This window comes from Mobula birostris, chromosome 5, assembly GCF_030028105.1.
Source record: "Mobula birostris isolate sMobBir1 chromosome 5, sMobBir1.hap1, whole genome shotgun sequence".
In the NCBI taxonomy this organism is placed as follows: domain Eukaryota; kingdom Metazoa; phylum Chordata; class Chondrichthyes; order Myliobatiformes; family Myliobatidae; genus Mobula; species Mobula birostris.
The window spans coordinates 114,657,777-114,681,043 of NC_092374.1; the positions used below are offsets into that span (position 1 = coordinate 114,657,777).

General features: G+C 40.1%; 1 protein-coding gene across 6 annotated transcripts in view; it reads left to right on the top strand.

The window, feature by feature from the left end:
- The window catches only part of thsd7ba (thrombospondin, type I, domain containing 7Ba), a 1,047,195-nt gene that overhangs the window by 910,188 nt on the left and 113,740 nt on the right, over positions 1-23,267 (top strand). For all 6 annotated transcript variants that reach the window (XM_072258592.1, XM_072258590.1, XM_072258595.1 and 3 more), the window contains 2 exons: positions 6,031-6,148; positions 21,932-22,077. In XM_072258592.1, the coding sequence (XP_072114693.1) occupies positions 6,031-6,148; positions 21,932-22,077 (264 nt within the window). The remainder of the gene's footprint in view (positions 1-6,030; positions 6,149-21,931; positions 22,078-23,267) is intronic.

The following is a 23,267-nucleotide window of genomic DNA, read 5'->3' on the forward strand; positions in this document are numbered from 1 at the left end:
CCATGAAATGATCTACAGTACGATGGTGAAGTATTAAGCACATATATCAGGTCTCTGGTACTGAGCCAGGCTCTACGACTCAGAAGGGAGGGAGGGGACAAGAAGCACACTGTGGTGATAGGGGATTTGTTAGTTAGAGGAACAGGCAGGAGGTTCTGTGGTCGAGAACAAGATTCCCAGATGGTATATGCTTCTCGGGTGCCAGGGTCTGGGATATCTCAGATCGAGTTTTCAGCATCCTTATGTAGAAGGGTGAATAGCCAGAAGTAATGGTTCATGTAGGTACCAATGATATGAGTAGGACGAGTGATGACCTTCTGCATAGGAAGTTCAGGGAGTCAGGTGCTAAGTTAAAGGGCAGGACCTTCAGGATTGCTACCCTTGCCATGTGCTGGTGAGGCTAGAAAGAGGAAGATTATACAGTTTAACACATGGCTAAGGAGTTGGTGTAGGAGGGAGGGCATAAGACTTTTGGATCATTGGGCTCTCTTCCAGGGAAAATGGGACCTGTACAGAAGTGACGGTTAGCACCTGAACTGAAAGGGGTCTAGAATCCTCGCAGGAAGGTTTGTTAATGCTGCACGGTGGGGTTTAAACTAGAGTTGCAGGGGGATGGGAACCAGAGTGCCAGAACAGTTAGTGGAGGGGGTGTGGAGGAAGATGTTGATAAGACTTCAGACAAAGTCAGCAATCAAAAGGTTGAGGATGGTGTGACTAGTGTCCTGAGCTGCATATATTTCAATACAAGAAGTATCGTAGGAAATGCGGATAATAGTGCTGACGGTGAGGTAGCTGGCTTACAAACAGAGGCAATGTGTAGTGAGGAGAGGCTGTTGAGAGGGCAAAATTGCAGTCAATAGATTGAGATGCAGCGTAAAAGGTGGACAAAATTGGAACAGGTGAATAACCGGTGTTATATTTGGAAGTGTGCAGTATACAGAATAAGGTAGATCAACTTGCAGCACAGTTGCAGATTGGCAGGTATGAAGTTGTAGGCATCACTGAACTGTGGCTGAAAGAAGATAATAGTTGGGAGCTTGTGGTAAACCATATATATATGTTGTAACTGGGTTAACTGTCTGGACACGCCCCTCTACCGACTGCCCCTGTGGCTCCTCCCACAGAGTCCTGTATAAAGGTGTTTTGCCTTGCCCCTCCCCCTCAGTCCGGGGGCAGACATTCACTGTGGAGGTCGTATTGTACAGTGAATAAAAGCCTTTCAGTGTTTTACCAAACCTCAGTCTTTTGGAGTTATTGAAGGTGCTTCAGAGCTTAAAGTCCAACGCTATACATTACATTGAAAGGATATCCGGCAGAAATGCAGAAGGGGTGGTGTTGCTCTGTTGGTAAAAAATGAAATGAAATCATTCGAAAGAGATGATATAGGGTTGGAAGGTGTTGAATCATTGTGGATAGAGCTAAGGAACTGCAAGGGTAAAAAGAGCCTGATGGGAGTTGTATGCAGGCCCCCAAAAAGTAGTGAGGATGCAGTCTACAATTACAATGGGAGATAGGAAATGCATGCCATAAGGGCAACGTTAGAATAGTCCTGGGGGATTTCAATATGCAGGTAGATTGGGAAAACTAGGTTGGTGCTGGATTCCCAGAGTGCCTAAAAGATGGCTTTTTAGAGCAGCTCATAGTTGAGCCCAGTAGGGAATCAACCACTCTGGATTGGGTGTTGTGCAGAAACAAAATTTATTATCGCACTTAATGTAAAAGAACCCTTAGAGACAAGTGATCATAATATGACCAAATTCACCCTGAGTTTTGAGAAGAAGCTAAAGTCAGATGTATCAGTATTACAGTGGAGTAATGAGAATTACAAAGGCATGAGAGTGGAATTGGCCAAAATTGATTGGAAAAGAACACTGGCAGGGATGATGGCAGAGCAGCAATGGCTGGAATTTCTGGAAGCAATTGAGAATGCACAAAATATATGCATCTCAAAGAGGAAGAAGTATCCCAAAGGAAAATTGACACAATCATAACTAACAAGTGAAGGCAAAGCCAACATAAAAGCCAAAGAGAGGCCATATAATAGAAAAAAGATTAGTGGGAAGTTAGAGGATTGGGTAGCTTTTAAAAACCAAAAGAAGGTAACTAAAAAGTCATTAAGAAGGTAACACACATCAAAGTTGCTGGTGAACGCAGCAGGCCAGGCAGCATCTCTAGGAAGGGGTACAGTCGACGTTTCAGGCCGAGACCCTTCGTCAGGACCGACGAAGTTAAGAAGGTAAATATGGAAGACAAAAGTGAGCTAGCCAGTAAAATAAAAAAGGATACCAGAAGTTTCTTCAGATACATGAAGTATAAAAGAGGTGAGAGTGGATATCCTATCGCTGGAAAACGATGCAGGAGAGGGAGTAATGGGGACAATGTAATGGTGATGAACTGAATAAGTACTTACCACTCTTCTCTATGGAAAACACTAGCAGTCTGGTTGAAGTTCCAGGCGTTACAGAAGTATGTGAAATTACCATTACTAAAGAGAAGGTTGTTGGGAAACTGGAAGGTCTGAAAGTAGATAAGTCACCTGGAGCAGTTGGTGTAGACCCCCAGATTCTGGAAAGAGTGGCTGAAGTGACTGTGGAGGCATTAATAATGATCTTTTAAGAATCACTAGATTCTGGAATGGTTCTGGAAGACTGGAAAATTGCAAATTGTACTCCACTCTTCAAGATGGGAGAGAGGCAGAAGAAAGGAAACTATAAACTAGTTAGTCTGACCTCAGTGGTTGAAATGAGTTGGAGTTAATTACTAAGGATGAGGTCTTACGGTACTTGGAGGCACGTGATAAAATTGGCCATAGTCAGCATGGTTTCCTCACGGGAAAATCTTGCCTGAGAAATCTGTTGGAATTCTTTAAAGAAATAACATGCAGGATAAACAAGGAGAATCTGTTGATGTTACGTACTTGAATTTTCAGAAGGCCTTTGACAAGGAGCCACGTACGAGGCTGCTTAACAAGCTATTAGCCTTTGGTGTTATAGGAAAGATTCTAGCATGGATAAAGCAGTGACTGATTCGCAGGCGACAAAGAGTGAGAACAAAGGGAGTGAATAAACTCTTCTCGGGATATGCCAGCCCCGGTACAGATATCGATTATAACCAGTGCCAATGCTCACCAGGAATGGCAGAGTTTATCATTAAAACGTCGGTTATAATCGATATTGGTCCCTGGCTGGAAGCCCGAGAAGCATTTATTTGTCATATATGCTGGGAAAGCACTAGATCCTTTTTTAATAGAGGGAGCCTTTTCTGGTTGGCTGCCAGTGATTAGTGATGTCCTACTGGGGTCTGTGTTGGGACTGATTCTACTTACGTTACTTATCAATGATTTGAATTGAAATGAATTGAATTGAATTGACTTCAGTTCTTACATCCTTCACATACATGAGGCATAAAAATCTTTATGTTACGTCTCCATCTAAATGTGCAATGTACAATCATAGTAATTTATAATCATTTATAATAAATAGAATAGTCAATATATAGCGTACACTCAAATCAGTGTGAGTTAATCAGTCTGATGGCCTGGTGGAAGAAGCTGTCCCGGAGCCTGTTGGTCCTGGCTTTTATGCTATGGTACTGTTTCCTGGATGGTAGCAGCTGGAATAGATTGTGGTTGAGATGACTTGGATCCACAATGATCCTACGGACCCTTTTTACACACCTGTCTTTGTAAATGTCCTGAATCATGAGAAGTTCACAACTACAGATGTGCTGGGCTGTCTGCACCACTCTCTGCAGAGTCCTGCGATTAAGGGAGGTACAGTTCCCGTACCAGGAATGATGCAGCCAGTCAGGATGCTCTCAATTGTGCCCCTGTAGAAAGTTCTTAGTATTTGGGGGCCCATACCAAGTTTCCTCAACTATCTGAGGTGAAAGGGGTGCTGTTGTGCCTTTTTCACAACACAGCAGGTGTTTATAGACCACGTGAAATCCTTGGTGATGTGGATACCAAGGAACTTGAAGCTATACACCCTCTTAACCCCAGATCCATTGATGTCAACAGGGGTTAGCCTGTCTCCATTCCTCCTGTAATCCACAACCAGCTCCTTTGTTTTTGTGACATTGAGGGAGAGGTTGTTTTGTTGGCGCCACTGTGTCAGAGAGATGGCTTCTTCCCTGTAGACCACCTTGTTATTGTTTGGGAAAGGCCAATCAATGTAGTGTTGTTGGCAAATATAATTAGCAGAGTGGAGCTGTGGGTGGCGATACAGTCATGAGTATTCAGGGAGTAAAGGAGGGGACTCAGCATACAGCCCTGAGGGGCTCCTGTATTGAGACTCAGAAGGCTGGAGGTGAGGGAGCCCACTCTTACAACCTGCTGGCAATCTGACAAGAAGTTCAGGATCCAGCTGCACAAGGCAGGGTCAAGGCTGAGGTCTCTGAGCTTCTGGTCAAGCCTGGATGACCTGTAGTCCAAGAACAGCATTCTCACATAAGCATCCTTCTTCTCCAGATGTGCATGGATGGTATGTAGAGCAGTGGCTATTGCGTCATTTGGAATTGATGTTTTTTTTGCAAAGTTTGGAGAAAATATGAAGACAGGTAGAGGGGCAGGCAGTTTTGAGCAAGCAGAGAGGCTACAGAAGGACTTAGATTAGTAGAATGAGCAAAGAAATGGCAGATGGAATATAGTATCAGGAAGTGTATGGCCATGCACTTTGGTAGAAGAAATTAAAGGGTTGACTATTTTGTAAATAGATAGAAAACACAAAAAAACTGAGATGCAAAGGGACCTTGGAGTCCATGTACAGGATTCCCTAAAGGTTAATTTACAGATTGATTTTGTGGTGAGGAAGGCAAATGCTATGTTAACGTTCATTTCAAGAGGACTAGAATATAAAAGCAAGGATGTAAACTTGAGATTTTATAAAGCACAGGTGAGGCCTCATTTGGAATATTGTGAACAGTTTGGGGTCCCTTGTCCGAGAAAGGATGTGCTGAAACTGGACAGGGTTTAAAGGAGGTTCACAAAAATGATTGCAGGTTTGAATGGCTTGTCATATAAAGAGTGTTTGATGGCTCTGGGCTGTATTCACTAGAATTCAGAAGAATGAGGGGTGATCTCATTGAAACCTATCGAATGGTTGAAGTCCTTGATAGAGTAGATGTGAAAAGGATGTTTCCTATGATGGGAGACTCTTAGTCCAGAGAACACAACCTCAAAATAGAGGTGCATGCTGTTAGAATGAAGATGATGAGGAATTTCTTTAGCCAGAGCATGGTGAATGTGTGGAATTCTATGCTACGGACAGCTGTGGAGCTCGTATTTATGTATATTTAAGGCAGAGGTTGATAGATTCTTGATTATCCAGGGCATGAGTGGATATGGGGGGAAGGCAGGAAATTGAGACTGAGAAGAAAATTGGATCAGTCATGATGAAATGGTGGAGCAGACTCATTGGGCCAAATGGCCTAATTCTGCTCCTATATCTTACAGTCTTATTTCTAGATAGGGTGCCAAAGACTTTTTGCACTGTACTGTGTTTGTTAACATGGAGTGGAGAGTGAGGTTGTAAATCTGATGGGAGCAAAGGATGTTGGGAATAGCGAGGTGGAGCACCGCAGGAGGGTGTGAAGGCGTGCCAGTGTGAGGGGAGTGGGCATGGGTGCAGACACACACAGACAGTCCTGAGACACCAGGGAAAGTCACTTGATTCCAAACAATTGGTTTATTGATCATTACAGAATGAATGGTGCTTCCTGTCCTCTTCCCACTCCCAGCCCACGAAACAGACCCATAATAGAATCAGGTTTATTATCACTCACATATGTCATGAAATTTATTTTTTGTTTTCTTTTGTGGCAGCAGTACAGGGCAATATATAAAATTACTACAGTATTGTGCAAAAATCTTAGGCACCCTAGCCAAGTTATGTGTGCCTAAGACTTTTGCATAGTAATATATGTCACTTTACTTTGTTAAAGGTACTATGTGAATGCAATTATTTTCCTTCGGGAGTAATGTTGCTGAATGACAATTCTTGTGTTGAGTTCCTTTGCTTCCTTTTCTCTAAGATGAGACTGGAATCACCCTGGCATTTATCTATGCACTGCTTCGTGGAATGCCCTGTAAACTGCCAACTCTCAGAATGGTCTTCCTGGTCTCCATGTTCCCGCACTTGTGGATTTGCCGGTATGTAAACAACTTGTCTGGTTCCTTTGGATATTAAAGCACAGGATTTCTAAATTTACTCTAACAAAATAACACTACACTGGGCCATTTGCAAAGTAAATATTCGTATTAAATCTGGTGCAATTAGGGAATGTGTATATAGTTATCATTAGAACAGTTCTTAACTGCTTTATATCAGTGTGTTTCTATTATGATAAACTTAAAACGAACACAATTTAATGTGTTTTTCTAAATATAGACTGCCTCATTGACTGAATCTTCCAGGTAAAAGAAATAATTAAAACAAAATTGGCCAAAATTAAAATTATGCAATCCTGTTGGCTCCTGGCAAACATGTCTTGTTTTTCTCTGCAGTTTACAGGTTTAATGGAGAATAGATTTAATAATGGTTCTAGATTTATCCTAAAATATATTTAATGTTCAATATATTTAAACTTAGCACATTTGAATTATTCAGTACTGAGCATTTTGCAATTTCAGATATATTGTAAGTATTGAAAAAGTAAAGGTTATCTAAATTGTTGGTGTGAAATCAATATGCATTTAAGTGGTTGGATTACTGCTGATTAATCACGTTATTTGCATCATAGAGTGTTCTTGTTATTTTTCCATTGGTGGTTATGCTAAACATGCAATTATGATATGAAGTGAACCACAAATGAAATTATAATATTGACTGATTTCAATAGAATCTTTTGATTTGATTAATAATATGCCACTTTTTGATGCAATACTGGCTGGGTGTTCTTGAATGACAGTCTCTAATTTGATGGCTTTTTTGTGATTACAACTTAGCAGGATAGATGCATGTTGCCAGGCATATACCAGCCCTCAGGTGTACACAGTTGGGCAATTAAGTTCAGAATCAGAATCGTGTTTAATATCACTGGCATTGGTAATGAAATCTGTTACTTTGTGGCAGCAAGTTAAGATCAACCTTCAAAACCATGGAGCATAGTTAATCAAATGTGTAAATGTAGAACTCTGGGAGATAAGTTTGATTGCAGTAGAGTAAAAGGAACAGTGAAATGACAGCCCACTTTACATCACTTATGATTTTTATTCACATTGAATGCACTTTTTTAGTCGTTACATTTCCTCCAGCTTGTGTATCTGAACTATTTGGTGCAGTCACATCTTGGAATACATTGCTGTTGAGCAACAAAAGCAGCATGGGATAGACAGAAATGAGTAATTCCAGAACTAATGTATATGTCAAAGCTCTACATTAATCACATCTAGTTATGAATGGTGGTTGATATTTAAGCAACCTAAGGCTTGTTGAGTATCCCAATGGAGATATGATAGCACAGCCTAATATGAGAATTACAAATGCTATTTCCCTATAAAATGAAAAAGGGAGAAAACCAGTAAATGTGCAGCAATCCATTTCATTAAAGTGGAAAGGAAGCTTTTGGAACCAATAACCCAGAAGCAAATTAACAGTTAAATGCATCATACATACACAACTTTTGGAAGGCCAACATCATGAACAATGTAAGGATGTTATTATGGACAAATTATGTGTAAGTAATTGAACCTTGTTGATGAAGTAACACGGAGAATGGTGGGGATGCGCCTGGTTTCTGTGAAGCAAAGTACACAGCAGTCCCTAATGTCCCTCTGCTACTGCAATCTTGCATACTTTTCTTTTCCAAAGATTGTACATTCACCAGCAGGATAGGTAGATTTGGAGGGTCTAAGGCCTCTATATTTCAATCATACCTGTAGACCAGCATGCCTTCCACAAGCCCGCAGTACGGGGTCCCCTGATTTTGAGGACTGAAAGATATTTTAAACCCCTTAGAATGTTGTTGCTTGCTGAAGTATTGATGACTGTGACTGTGGATTTCAGCTGTAGTACGCCTGACTGGGAATATTTGATGATGCCATCAGAGTTACATGCAGAGTCACTATTTATCAGTGCCACCTTTATCAATCATCCAGATCATTAGCGGCAGGAGGAGAAGATGGTGGCGTGACGCAACTCGCAGCGGCCACTCCGGTGGTGATGTCTGTTATTTGTCAAGTAGGGTGCCGTGCACAATCCTGATTTGATGGAGATGGATGCGAGAGCACGGAGGAATATCTGGTGAAACTTCTGGTGAAGCTGCTGCTACTGTGTGGTTCAGAATCTCTAGATGGGAAGGCCCTGTGTCCTTGGCTTTGCTTGCTGCTCGGTGGCTGGGGTGGGGTCAAAGCGCTCAGCAGAAGATGGTGCTCAGAGAGGCTGTGTCAGAGGGGCTGGTCGGAGGCTTGAAGTTTTCGGACGGACTCAGAGTCTGCTGCGGTCGGGTGCTTCCAATGGTGCTGCATTGGCAAGTTGGTGGCGCTTGGAGGTTCATGGCAGGGAAAGTTTCTCCCTTCTGCCGTCTGCGTGAGATGATGAGGCTATCGGGACTTTGAGACTTTTTTTTTACCGTGCCCATGGACTGCTCTTTATCAAGTTATGGTATTGCTTTGCACTGTTGTAACTATATATTATAATTATGTAGTTTTGTCAGTTTTAGTCTTGGTTTGTCCTGTGTTTTCTTGTGATATCATTCTGTAGGAACGTTGTATCATTTTTTAATACATGCATTTCTAAATGACAATAAACAAGGACTGAGTGTCCTCATAATCTAATATTGTGAAAAGTAGCAGACCCAACACAGACCCCAGTAGAACACCACTAGTCACTGTCAGCTAACCAAAAAGGACCTCCTTTATACCCATTCATTGCCTTCTGCTAGTTAGCCACTGTTAGCATCTTTCCTGTAATACCATGGGTTCTTATCTTGTTTAAAGCCACATGTGTGAAACCATTTCAATAGCCTCTGAAAATCCAGGTAAACAGCATCCACTAACTTTCCCTAGTCAATGCTGCCTGTTAGTTAATCAAAGAGCTCCAACAGATTTGTCTGGCAAGATCTCACCTTAAGGAATCCAAGCTGATTTTGGCCTATTTTATCATGTGCCTCCAAGTACCCTGAAACCTCATCCTTAATATTGGACTCTAAAATCTTACCAACCTCTGAAGGTGACTCTAACCAGTCTATAATTTTATGTCTTTTGCTTCCCCTTCGCTTGAAGAGTGGAGTTATATTTGCAATATTCCAGTCCTCTAGAAGCAGTCCTGACTCCAGTGATTCGTGAAGGATAATTACTAATGCCTCCACAATCTCTTTAGCTACACCTTTCAGAACACTGGGTATAGTCTATCTACCCAGGTGACTTATCCAATTTCAAAGCTTTCACCTTGCTGGACACCTTCTCCTTAGTTATGAAGACTACAGTCACTTGTACTACTGACACTCAAATTTCTGGCATGTTATTGATGTTTTCCACAGTGAAGACTGACATAAAATACTTATCAAGTTCATCTACCATTTCTCTGTTCCCTAATACACTTTCTCAAAATTAAGTTACCAGTGGTCCAATGTGCATTCTTGCCTCTTTTACTCTTTATATATCTGAGGACATTTTTTGGCATCCTCTTTAGTATTGTTGGCTAGCTTGCCTTCATACTGTATGCCATCTTTTCTCCCTTATTTCTTTTATAGATGCCTTCTATTGTTTTTAACCGCTTCCCAGTCCTCTAGCTTCTTGCTAGTTTTTGCAATATTGAATGCCCTGTCTTTTGATTTTATGCTGTTTTTGTCTTCCCATGTCAGCCATGGTTAACCATTTTAATATTATCTTTCTGAATTGCCTTTTCAATCTCCTGTGGTAATTTATATCCCAAATTCAGAGACCTGTATATAATTCTCTTTTCAACCCTTGCATGTTCTACACCCTGCCCAGATAGATTCCACATCTTTTGATCCTATATCAATTTTTTCTACAGACTTATTTTTTCAATGAACCTCCCCACCCCCAACCCGAACTCCCACCTCCCCCGACCCACCTGCTTGTTTTATCAATACAATGTGCATCCTTGGATGTTTAGCTCCCAGTAGTGACCATCTTTCAGCCACATTCTGTGCTGTCCACAATGCTATACCTGCCAATTTCTAACTGCACTATATGCCGCTCTACCTTGTCTCACATACTATGGCATTCAAATAAAGCATCTTCAGTCCTTTACTCAACATCCCTTTCTCAAATTTGTCTTCATGATGCAAGAACTTAAATTCCTATTCTTTTCTAATCTTTTTGGTCTTTTTTTTAATACTGGGGACTTCAGTAATTTCTCTAATTGTGCAATTCGCAAGGACTCTAATGCTAATGTAAAGACATGATTAGTAAGTTTGCTGATGATACTAAAATAGCTCATGTTGTAAATCATATAGAAGTTTATGAAAAATTATGTCATTTCTTGATCAGTGGTCTGAGGATTTACCCATAGCTTTCAATCCAGATATGGTATTGCATTTTGGAAGATCAAACTAAGCAAAGTAGGACTTATTCACTGATCGGATGGGCCCTGGTGAGTGTTATGCACAGAGAGATCTAAAAGTACAGGTGAAGATCTAAGAGTATAGGGTGGTGAAGAAAGCATTTGTCATGCTTGCTTTTTATCGGTCAGGGCACTGAATAAAGGAGTTGGGAAGTTATGTTGCAGTTAAATAAGATGTTGATGAGACTGTACTTGGAAAATTATGTACAATTTTGGTCACCCGACTATTGCAAAGATGTCATTTAACTGGAAAGAGTACAGAAAAGTTTTCCAGATGCTGCCTTGTCTTACAGTCCTGAGTTAAAAAGATAAAGTTCTATAGACTTGGACTTTATTCCCTGAAACATAGAAGATTGCGACGTGAACTGATAGAGGTTTACAAGATCATGAGAGGCAGAGATATAGAGGTGAAAGCACAGTGAGGGTGTATCAAAAACAATTGGGTGTAGGTTCAAGATCAGAGGCAAGCAATTTAAAAGGGACATCAGGAGCAACTTCACCTGAAAGGTGGTATATTCAGAAAATGTGCTTGAGTTTGGAACATCAGTAAATTTAAAAGCCATCCAGATAAATACATGGATAGGTGTGATTTAGAGGGCTGAATTCAAAATGAAAAGAACTGTATTATTAAACTATGTAACATATAAACATACTTTGATTTTGAATTTAGCCCTTATTATTTTACCATACACTACTACCTTGAGTTTTGTTTCTTGTAGGTATTTGTTGGTTCCCTTTTTCCACAATGGATGTGACTCCAAAAATATTCTCAAACATGATTTCCCTCCCCCAAAACTATATTGATTTTGCTCGATCAGTCTATGAATTGGAAATCATTCTATAGTTGACATCATAATATTAGCATAAATAAGTTTATTTCCTTACCTAAAAATTTCCAGCTTTCTACTTTGTATTTTGAGAGTTTTTCTCATTCTTTTATCATGGAAGATGCAGGAAAATAATTGAGGAACTCAACAGGCCAGGCAGCATCTATGGAAAAGAGTAAACAGTAAACTTCTGATGCGTACTGGTGAAGGGTCTCGGCCTGAAATGTCGACTGTTTACTCTTTTCCATAGATGCTGCATGGCCTGCTGAGTTCCTCCAGCATTTTGTGTGTGTTGTTTTGGACTTCCAGCATCTGCAGTTTTACTACTGTTCAGGAAAATAATTCCATTTGACGTTCTTGAGCCCATCTCCCTGTTTGATCAAGATTTTTGTAATTCATTGTAATTTGCTTCATTAACAACAAGACACACCAAATTGCTGATTGTGTCACTCACATTCACATAGAACATTTACATAAAGAGGTCTCAAAACTTCACCCTGGTGCAACCCAGAAGTCATATGTCTCCAGTTGGAGAATAGTCCTTTAGTCATCACCCTCTGCCTCTGATCATTGAACCAATTCTGAATATGCCTGACTAGCTCCATCCCTCTCTGCACCCACAACCACTCAAATCCCTTTCAACTTAACTTTCCAGATTAGCTCCTCACGCAGAATCTTATCAAAGGCCTTACTTCACCATGGCTGACAAGGTAAGTCAAAGAAGCAAAAAAGAGGGCATATAATACAGTAAAAATTAGTGAGAAGTTAGAGGATTGGGAAGCAGTTAAAAACCAACAGAAGGCAACTAAAAAAAAAAGAAGCAAGGAAAGATGAAATATGAAGGTAAGCTGGCCAACAATATCAAAGAGGATATCAAAAGTATTTTTCAGATATATAAGGAGCAAAAGAGAGGTGAGAGTGGATATTGAGACACTAGAAGATGATGCTGGAGAGTTAGAATTCGGGGTGAAAAAAGGCAAACAAAATCAGTAAGAATTTTTCATCAGTCTTCACTGTGGAAGACGCTAGCATGATGCAAGAAATTCAGGAGTATCAGTGGGCAGAAGTGAATATAGTTGCTATTACTAAGGAGAAGATGCTTAGGAAGTGGAAAGGTCTGAAGATAGATAAGTCACCTGGATCAGCTGGATTGTACTCCAGGGTTCTGAAAGAGGTAGCTGAAGAGATTGTGGAGGCTTTAGTAATGATTGTTCAAAAATTATTAGTTTCTGGAATGGTTCTGAAGGACTGCAGAATTGAAAATGTCACTTCACTCTTTAAGAAGTGAGGGAGTCAAAATAAATGAAATTATAAGCCAGTTAGCCTGACTTCAGTGGTTGGAAAGACCTTTATTAAAGATGAGATTCAGGGTACTTGGAGGTGCATGATAAAGTAGGCCAAATTCAGCATGGTTTCCTTCAGAGAAAACCTTTCTAGACAAATCTCTTGGAATTCTTTGAGGGAATAACAGGAAGGATAGTCAAAGGGGAGTCAGTGGATGTTGTTTATTTGGATTGCCTTTGACAAGGTGCTTAACAAGGTAAGAGCCCATGGTATTACAGGAAAGATACTAGCTTGGATAGAAGATTGGCTAAATGGCAGGAGACAAAGAGTCAGAATAAAGGGGGCCTATTCTGTTTGGCTGCCAATGGCTAATGGTATTAAACAGGACTGCACCCAACAGGATGGAGAAACAACCAATGTGCAAAAGTTAGCAAACTGTGGAAATACAAAAGAAATCATAACAATAATAATAAATAAGAACTAAATATCATGAACATGAAATGAAGAGTCCTTGAACATGAGTCCCTATGTTGTGAGGAACAGTTCAGTCATGGACTGAGTGAAGTTGAATGAAGTTATCCCCTCTTGTTCAAGAGCCTGCCAGCGAAGGGGTGATGACTGTTCCTGAACCTGGTGGTGTGGTCCTGGGGCTCCTGTACCTTCTTTCTGATGGCAGCAGTGAGAAGTGAGCATGACAGGGTGATGCAGGTCCTTAATGATGGAAGCTGCTTTCCTGCAGCACTCTGTGTAGATGTGCTCAATGGTGGGGAGGACATTACCCGTGACGAACTGGACTGTATCTTCTATTTTTTATAGGATTTTCTATTCAAGCACATTGGTGTTTCCATACTAGGCCATGATGCAACCAGTCTCAATATATTCTCCACCACACATCTATATAAGTTTGTCAAAGTTTTAGATGCCATGCTGAATCTTTGCAAACGTCTAAGGAAGTAGAGGTGCTGGTGTGCTTTCTTCATAATTGCACTTATGTGCTGGATCCTCTGAAATGATAACACTGACAAATATAAATTTTCTGACCCTCTACCCCTCTGGTTACAAAGCTCATGGACCTCTAGTTTCCTCCTCCTGAAGTCAATAATCAGCTCATTGGTCTTACTGACACTGAGAGAAAGATTGCTGTTGCAACACAACTCAGCCAGATTTTCCATCTTCCTCCTGAATTCCGATTCATCACCACCTTTAATTTGGCCAACAACAGTGATGTTGTCAGCAAACTTAAATATGACATTGGAGCTGTACTTAGCCTCACAGTCATAAGTATAAAGGGAGTAGTGCGGGAGGCTAAGCATACAGCCTTGTGGTACATCTGTGCTGAGATTGTGGAAGTGATGTTGCTGCCAATCTGGACTGACTGGGCTTTGCAAGTGAGGAAATTGAGGATCCAATTGCAAAAGGAGGTACTGATACCAAGTTCTCGAAGCTTATTGGTTAGTTTTGAGGGGATGATAGTATTAAATCATCATTCAAAATTGTGGCCAATTTTGTAGACAATACAAAAATAGGTGGAGGAGAAGGCAGCGTAGAGGAAACAGGAGCAGTAGGACTTGGACATATTGGGAGGATGGACAAAGAAGTGGCAGATGGAATATAGTTTAGGGAAGTGTATGGTCATTCACTTTAGTAGAAGAAATAAAGACCTTTACAAGCACTTAAAGGCAATTTTCTCCCTTCCTAAATAGAGATAAAATTCAAGCATCAGAGGTGCAAGGGACTTAGGACTCCTTGTGCAGGAATCCCTAAAGGTTAACTTGCAGATTGGATCAGTGGTAAGGAATGCAAATGCAGTGTTAGCATTCATTTCCAGAGGTCTAGAATATAAGAGCAAGGGTGTCATACTGAGGCTTTATAGTGCATTGGTCAAACTACTCTTGAAATATTGAGAGCAGTTTTGTGTCCCTTATCTTAGAAAAGATGTTGGCGGCATTGGAGATGGTCCAGAAGAAGTTCAAGAGACTGATTCCGGGAATTAAATAGTTAACATTTGAGGAGTGTTTGGTGGCTCTGGGCCTGTACTCACTAGAGTTTGGAAGATTGACAGTGGATCTAGTTGAAACCTATTGAACATTGAAAAGCCTAGATGGAGTGGACATGATGTTTTCTATAGTTGGTGGGTCCAGGAGCAGAAGGCACAGACTCCTATTAGAAGAATGTCCATTTGGAACAGAAATGAGAAGGAATTTCTGTTGGCAGAATGTGATGAATCTCTGGAATTCATTGCTATGGATGGCTGTGGAGGCCAAATCATTGAGCATATTTAAAGCAGAAGTTGATTGGTTCTTGGTTAGTCAGGGCATCAAAGGTTATAAGAAGGGAAGGCAGGAGAATGGGGTTGAGAGGGATAATAAATCAGTCATGATGGAGTGGTGGAGCAGACTCAATGTGCCGAATGGTTTAGTTCTGCACCTATGTCTTATGGTCTTATGGTGTCATCGAAGACTCGACAGCGGTACAGTGGAAAATAGTCTGATTGGTTGCTTCATGGCCTTGTATGGAAACTGCATGCACAGGAACACAAGAGGCTGCAGAGAGTGATGGACTCCACCAATCCCTCACGAGACTTCTCTCCTCTCCTCTCCGTCGAGGACATTTGTAAGAGGTGGTGTCTCAGGATGGTGATTTGCATCATCTGGGAATTCCACCACCTGGGCCTTGCCATCTTTTCACTGCTGCTGTCAGGCAGGAGGTACAAGAGCCTGAAGACCCACAGCTCAAAGTTCAACAACAGCTTCTTTCCCTCACCCATCAGTTTATTCTACGGACCTGAAAGACCTTTGAATTGCATTAATACAGTTTGTCTATTTTGCTTATTTTTGGAATTGTGGAGCACAGATTGTCACCCAGCCCCAGAAAAATAGGTAAAATTAACCATTCCTCCTGCAGGCACTGCCACATCTGTTGACAGAAGTTGTAGAAGATTGCATAGAAACCTTTGTAATAAAGCTTGTAATAATTAAATTCAGTTTGCAGTTTTATTTTCAGACTTTATGGATGACTATTTCTAAACAGTACGTTACACTGTTCAAAAGCTTCATCAGGGTTTTGGCCCAAAGCGTCAATTGTTTATTCATTTCAGTAGATGTTGCCTGACCTGCTGAGTTTCTCCCACATTTTTTGTGTGTTGCTCTAGATTTCCAGCATCTACATCATATCTTGTGTTTATCAACATGGATGTTCTCATCCTGACATACTTTGAGACTCAGTGGGGGAAGGCAGTGTGCAAGAACTCTCTTCATTTTGTTACAGATGCACATTAGTTATGTGGCCTATTTATTTTGACGTAATGGTTGGCTTGAAATGACGCAAATGAGCAAACAGTACTGAGAAGTTTTTGGACTTCACATGAACTTTTACCCACTATCTCTGACCTCATTTCTTGCATGTTAAAAGGTTAAACTTCACTATGACTCAATTTTACAATCCAGTGTTGCCCACAATGCAAATGATTCTTCTGATAAAGGAAATCATCTTTAAGATCCAAAATGATAAAGTAGAACATCAAGTTAGAAGTACTCTCTAATATAAAGAAGCTATTGTTTTAATGCTTAAGTGTACATTTGAAATTGGTAAGTAGTTAAGTTCCATTTAGTTCAGTTTAAATTATTATTTTAATTACTTTCATAACTTAAACATTCCACCTAGTGGATGTCTAGTAATTAAGTTTTTTAAAGATTAAATTGTCTCTAATGTCTTCTGGTTTTGTAACCTAAATATTAATTAAAGTTCAATTTTCATTTTGGTAGATCTTCATGACTGCTATCTTCAGTGCTTTTTCAACTGTGTGGCTATCCCTGGATACAGCATGAATAATTCAGGAATATATTATGTGGAAATTGAAGAATATATAATGAGAGATCACTTTAGATTCTAGGCAATGCTTGATTTTCTATTCCAACATCTTAGTGTAAGTGGTTTGTCAGCTGTGACCTCACTCTCTAGTTTTCAATTTTAGCTTGAAGCTGAGTAATAAAAAAAATCTCGACTGATAAATCTTTCTGAGTGTATGACCCCATCAAAAGCTTCTGTGATTGTAATACAAAATATATAACAATATTGTTAAAGGAGTCCAAGTTTGCCTCACTTTGCATTGGTCATCACTATGACTGTTACCAAGAGATCAGTAAGCTGTTCTGTGGAGATTGTATCTTTCTGTTCATTCTGCAGCCACTAAATTGTGTGTTATACTGTTGAAACCAAAATCGGATCACACATAGAAACTTTATTTATCAGAAGACCTCTTGATCTTTAGAATAATTGCAATATAATCTAATCATTACCTCTGATTGTCCCTGAAAAGACAAATCAGAAATGTAACCAACCTTATTTATAATCCTTAAACCAATAGTATTTAGGCTCGGATACGTAGTACATCCTGTACTGTGTAGGAAGTACAGTATTGGAGTATGGGGGATGGGGGGAGAAGGCAATTAATCATCTTGGTTCTCTCTGCCTGGACACTACCCAGCAGTTTCTGTACCCCTGCTTTGAGTGGCCTGTGACACTTTTTCTCATTATCTATCTCCAGATGAAAACAATTATCTCACTGTCAAGTCAAAAAAGAAAGTAGAAAATTGACTGCCTTAACTCACAAAAGTTTTGTAACAAAACGATTAGATTGAACTTGAAATTAGAAAAGCAGACTCGGATTCTTTTTTAAATCATCTCTTTCATGACTGCCAGGCAGCTAAATTGGATAGTTCTGAAAAATGGGCAAAGTGATGTGGGATTAATCTGATCCCTTTGCTTCTGAAACAGGCAACATGCCAACTTCGTCCTGCCTGCAAATTAACATGAATTCAGTATGCATAAATCACTAACCATCCTCGGGTGGCTTGAATGATGTAAATGGCCTGTGCCACTTCAAACCAGCATGAAGAGTTATAGGGAAATTACTTTCTGGCAGAGGTGAATGATAGAGATCAATATGAGTCTTATTCTGACATGCTACGCAAGAGGAGGTAAGTGTGAGATTTTTCAATGAGTCTTGGAAGTCATGCTGGACGTGGTGATGGCAGAGAACAGAAAATTGCCCAAATGAAGTCACTGGGGTCAGGTAGCTGGCAGTCAATGCTAGGAACAAGAACATGGTCACAATGTTGCAGAATACTCAGTAATCTTGATGAGTCGTTGAGGTCAATGTTTGCTTCTTTAATGCCATCTCACAACATTACAATCCTAGCCAAAATAAGTACTCAATGCACCACTCCCCGAGTAACAATCGTTACAGCTCACTCAGTGTGCCACTCACCTAGTAACAATCATTACAGCTCAGTCAGTGTGCCACACACACAGTAACAATCGTTACAGCTCACTCAGTGTGCCACTCACCCAGTAACAATCATTACAGCTCATTCATTGTGCCACTCACCTAGTAACAATCATTACAGCTCAGTCAGTGTGCCACACACCCAGTAACAATCATTACAGCTCAGTCAGTGTGCCACACACCCAGTAACAATCATTACAGCTCAGTGTGGCACTCACCCAGTAACAATCGTTACAGCTCACTCAGTGTGCCACTCACCCAGTAACAATCATTACAGCTCAGTCAGTGTGCCACTCACCCAGTAACAATCATTACAGCTCACTCAGTGTGCCACTCACCCAGTAACAATCATTACAGCTCCGTCAGTGTGACACACACCCAGTAACAATCATTACAGCTCAGTCAGTGTGCCACTCACCCAGTAACAATCATTACAGCTCAGTCAGTGTGACACACACCCAGTAACAATCATTACAGCTCCGTCAGTGTGCTACTCACCCAGTAACAATCACTATAGCTCAGAGCATGATGGCACAGAGAGTGGTCTGTTGGCCCATCATGTTTCTGCTAGCAAACTATTCAGTTATTTAGGTAACTCCAAGATTGGCCATGGCTTTGTAAATTAGGAGTAATTACTCGCTTGTGTTACTTTTCAAAGCAACAAAGGCTTTTTTCTCCTCCTGTCTTTCACACAGTAAATTCCAGACTCCCAGTAAGTTAGTGTAAAAATATATATTTTTTTCTGAGATCTTCTTAAATCCTCTACCAATTACTTTGCATTGATATCCCATACTGTGCTGACTGAAGCACTCAAGCTCACAGTGATGTTTCTAAAAGGACTGTTGGAAAGCCCAGGGGTAACCCTGCACAGCAGGACAAATGCATTCTCATAGCAACAGTATAGTAACCCCCAAGCGGTGACCATCTTCCATGGCTGACCAGACCGAGGCCGTGGTGTAGGCTGCCATTGCTCTGCATGAGAAGGGAGAAAGAGGAAAAGAAGAGGGAAAAAGTTGGAGGGGCAAGTGGGAAGAAAGAGAGGGGCAAGGTGTTTGCTAATCTTTTCAAACTTGAAGTCCTTGCTTCACCCCCCCCCCCCATTTACTGATTTGATTTTCCAGCTTGGTTATCCAACTTGGAATGATGGAGTTCCAGTGCTGGTTCAGAGCTAAAGCTCTCTGAGAATTAATTTATTCCACTGTCATCTGAAAACCTGAGGCACTGAGACAAGAACCCAGCTAGCCATAGTCAACAGCAAGGACTGAATTTGCCTTCAAATTGACTGAAGGGTACCTCGCAGATATTCTTTCTTGGCATTGTGGGAACTGACACCTTCTTATCTGACAATTCCCTTCACTCACGTTGGCATCCGCATTACAATTTTCTTGATAATTAGTTTCACCATTAAAACCTTCTGCTGATGAGCCAGTAGATCAGATGGATATTTCACCTATTTCCTGATTTTGTTTATCAACATCAAAAAAAATCCTATCAATTAAAGTATCTAGAACAGAATATTATTAATTAGCAATTGGTTCAGGTCCATATTCTAGAGTCTCATTTATTCCAAATTGAAATATAGTCTCAGTATGCGTGCAGTTCAGTTTGGCTCAACTTGTGGTTAGTTGGAATGTTTAAAAGATATTTGGTGAAGTGCTTGGAGAGTAAAGTAGATAAACATGGGCCAAACCCAGACAAATGGGATTAGTAGAAATGCATTGGACTAAGGGGCCTGTTTCTATGCTGTGTAACTCCAAGAATCTGTTAAAACTCAAGGGTGAAACAATAAGTAAGTTCTCATCAATATCGACAGCTGGCAAGTTCCACATTTGTGTTCGTAATTGACAATTACTAACAGCACCAATTTATTTGCCCACTCTCCTGCTATTCTCTTAACCAAATGTTCGGTTTCTGCAGCTCATTTGCATGTGATCTAACTTGGAATTTTAAAAATAAAAATAATAAGCAACAGATGAAACTACATTTGTACACATAGCTGTTAATTGCTCATTTATTCAAGACCCAAAATCACAGTCTGTATCGCTGTTTGACAAGACTACCAAACCTGTCACTGTAACAAGCAGGAGTTAAAGAAAACATTTCTATACAGGGTACTTTGTAAGCTTGATAATGATCTCCTGCCTAACTAAAGCAATATTTTTTTTGTTAATCAGCTGTTACATTCTTTCCACAGATGGTGGCCTTGTAAATTTAACTTTGCTACTCTCAATTCCATTTTAGCTCCTTCTACCGTTAATTGTCATGCTTCTGGAACTAATGAGAACTCTAACCTCAAAGTTGTAGCTAAACCATATGGTTTATTAATTAATTTGGCAACAAATGTATGATATGCCCAAAATCTATTACTTCTGTGAAGGGAATTTCATTAATTACTGCTTAATATGATAGCTCCAAGCCATCAGAATGATGCCCTGCATCTGTATCCCTCTAAAGTTGGGACAATGGATGAGCTGGAAACAAGCACACTGTATCAGAATATATAAAACAGAACCGATGGTAACAGTTTGCAGGTCAGCTAACATCTGTAGAAAGAGAAACAGTGTCAACATTTCAGTTCAAAGATCCTTCAGAAATGTAAATTCTGTGTAAGTGGGTTGGGTGTGTCCTACTGAGTGTTTCCAACGTTTTCTACTATATTTAGTTTTGGGTATCCAGCTTCCATTTCTTTCTGGCTCCATTCCTGCCCAATTGCTAACCAGTGCTGTCCCATGATTAACTTCCCCATTTCTTTTATGTCATGATCCTCTGTTTGTCCTCTTTTTCTTGACAATCCTCTTATTTGCCTGTCTACTTTATTTTTAACATTTACTTGAAGCATCTGCTAGAGATGCAATGGGCAGCCTTCTGAGCTCTGCTGACGAGCAGCCAGGGAACCCCCAATCGATGCCTTATGTTACTTGTTTCATTAAGTAAACCCTGGGACTCAGTATTGCTGATGCCTAGAGCCTAATGGTGCAAACGTATGGATCATTGTGGGTGTGGGCATTTCAAAGAGTAATTGGACCACTGATAGTTCAACTGTTTAAGTTCCATGTTTTTTACTGCCTTTAAATTCAGAATCTTATAAAACCAAGTTATACAGGCATGTGCATAATTCAAAGCAAGTACTGAAAATCAGAAAAAATGCCAGTTTAAGTATTAACTCTGTTTTCTTCTCAAATGCCGCTTGACCTGCTGAGTATTTCCAACAGTTTCTGCCTACATTTCAGATTTTAAGAATATGCACTATTTTGTTTTTTTGAAGATATTACTTATAGTGTTAAAGATTAATCTGGAAAGCTATGTCATTCCTACAAGCACAGAATAATTGAATTCAATTTTAACAAAACAGAAAATATATTGTCCATTGAAACTGCACTGGCTCTGTGCAATGTATTCTTTCCATTCTACTTCATACCCTTTCCCATAGCCTTGAAATTATTTTACCTTTAAATAGTTATCCAATAAGATTTTGAAAACTGTAGTTATATTGTGATTCAACCAATCAGCACCTTTGCCTTTCATCATTCTTCTTTCTAAAATGCTTCTCTTCATCTCATTCCTCCTGCCATGTATTTGTACATTCCACCAATTGGCTCTGTCCTCTTGATATGTGTTACTAATTTTTCCTCGGATTGCCACATTTAAAAATTTGGTGTCTCCCAAAAGTTTTGGAAATTTTACTCCTTGTGCAAGTTGCATGAATTTTAGTCAGTGCTGTCAGTCAATGCAAAATAGGCAGCATGATGTCAAATTCTATTACCATGTCAGTGACTCAGGTTCAATTACGCTACTGTCTGTAGGGAGTTTGTATGTTCTCTCCGTGACTGCGTGGGTTTCTTCCTGGTGCTCTGGTTTTCTCTCACTGCTATGATGGTATATGCCCAAAAAATGACATAGATAACTCAAGTCTACCAATATCATTGCAAGATTTGAAAATATTCTACAATGTGTTTCTTCCCAGGTGTGACAGATCGTTTAGTTATGAAAACCATTCTTTTCTTTAGGCCAAATGAAGCGTACTAGGCATGTGCTTCAAAAGACTCATGGAGAAGGAAGACCCTGCTCTTCCCACCTAATCCAGTATCGACCCTGCCTTGTAAAGCCATGCTATAGTTGGGTCTTTGGTGAATGGTCTGCATGCAAAATTGAGGTAAGAGCATCACCTTATGAGTATCTAACTTACCATACAAAACTATCTTACTAGGATTAACTTAGATTAAGCTCATAACTTTAACCACTTGAGAAATTTCTGAAGACAAGCTACAGTGACTTTTGGCTTCCTTTCCACAATACACGACCTGATATTTACCCCATGCTGGAAGTTTATGAGCTTCAAGTATGGCCTGGGATTGTTACAGTATCAATGAGCTGCCTAGCGACACAGATAGTGCAACATACAAAATACCAATTGCTTTTATTTCTATTGCAGTCTTCTTACATTTTTTCTTCACATTTATAGTTGCTCCAGACTTAATTCTCATTTTCAGCCAAATTGTTGCTCAGCCTCACCAAAGTGATGTTAGAATTCATAGGTTCCTTTTGTAAATTAGAACCTCAAACTTGAACCGAAATTAATGAAAAACCTTGATTGGTACAGGAGAGAAATCCAAGGTGGAATACAGATGTACGCCAAACCTATGGTTGACTGTTGAAAGGAGGGAAAACCTTTGCCTTTAAATTATTCCCTAGTTCCATGAAATATTTAGTTCCAGGTGTTGCAAATGGCAATGGAGTTGACAATGTACATGTGCCTAAGTTTGTTAGAATTAACGACTGGATTTGGACAAACAGCACCTGATAAATGTATTTAAGAGATTTTTGGATAATTACCTGGATGGAAAGGGTATGGAGGGCTATGGTCCATGTGCAAGTTATTGGGTCTAGGCAGATTAACATTTAGGCATGGATTACATGGGCTGAAAGTCCACGTCCCTGTATTTGGGTTGTAGACTATCCAGGTGGAATATGTGCTGTTGTTCCTCTAGTTTACATTTAGGCTCACTCTGGTGGTGGAGTCGAAGATAAACCAGTTGTTGTGGAAATGGGAAGGAATATGCCAGTTCAAAACCAACTTTTGTACTATAGTGCTTTATGACTCTCTCTGATTCTGAAAGCTTTCTGAGCCACAATGATATGGAATTAGAGCACGAAGACACTGCAAATTGTTAGTCTTCAGAATCCACTTTAATTTAGATCTATAAATAGACTTCTATTGGAAACTGTTGTCACTATGTACTGTACTAAGCTTTAAAATAGCTTCTTGAGGGAGCAACTATTTTCAGGATTCAGATAAATAATTGACCACACATTTATAAATCCTCAGTACAGAACATAAGTTTC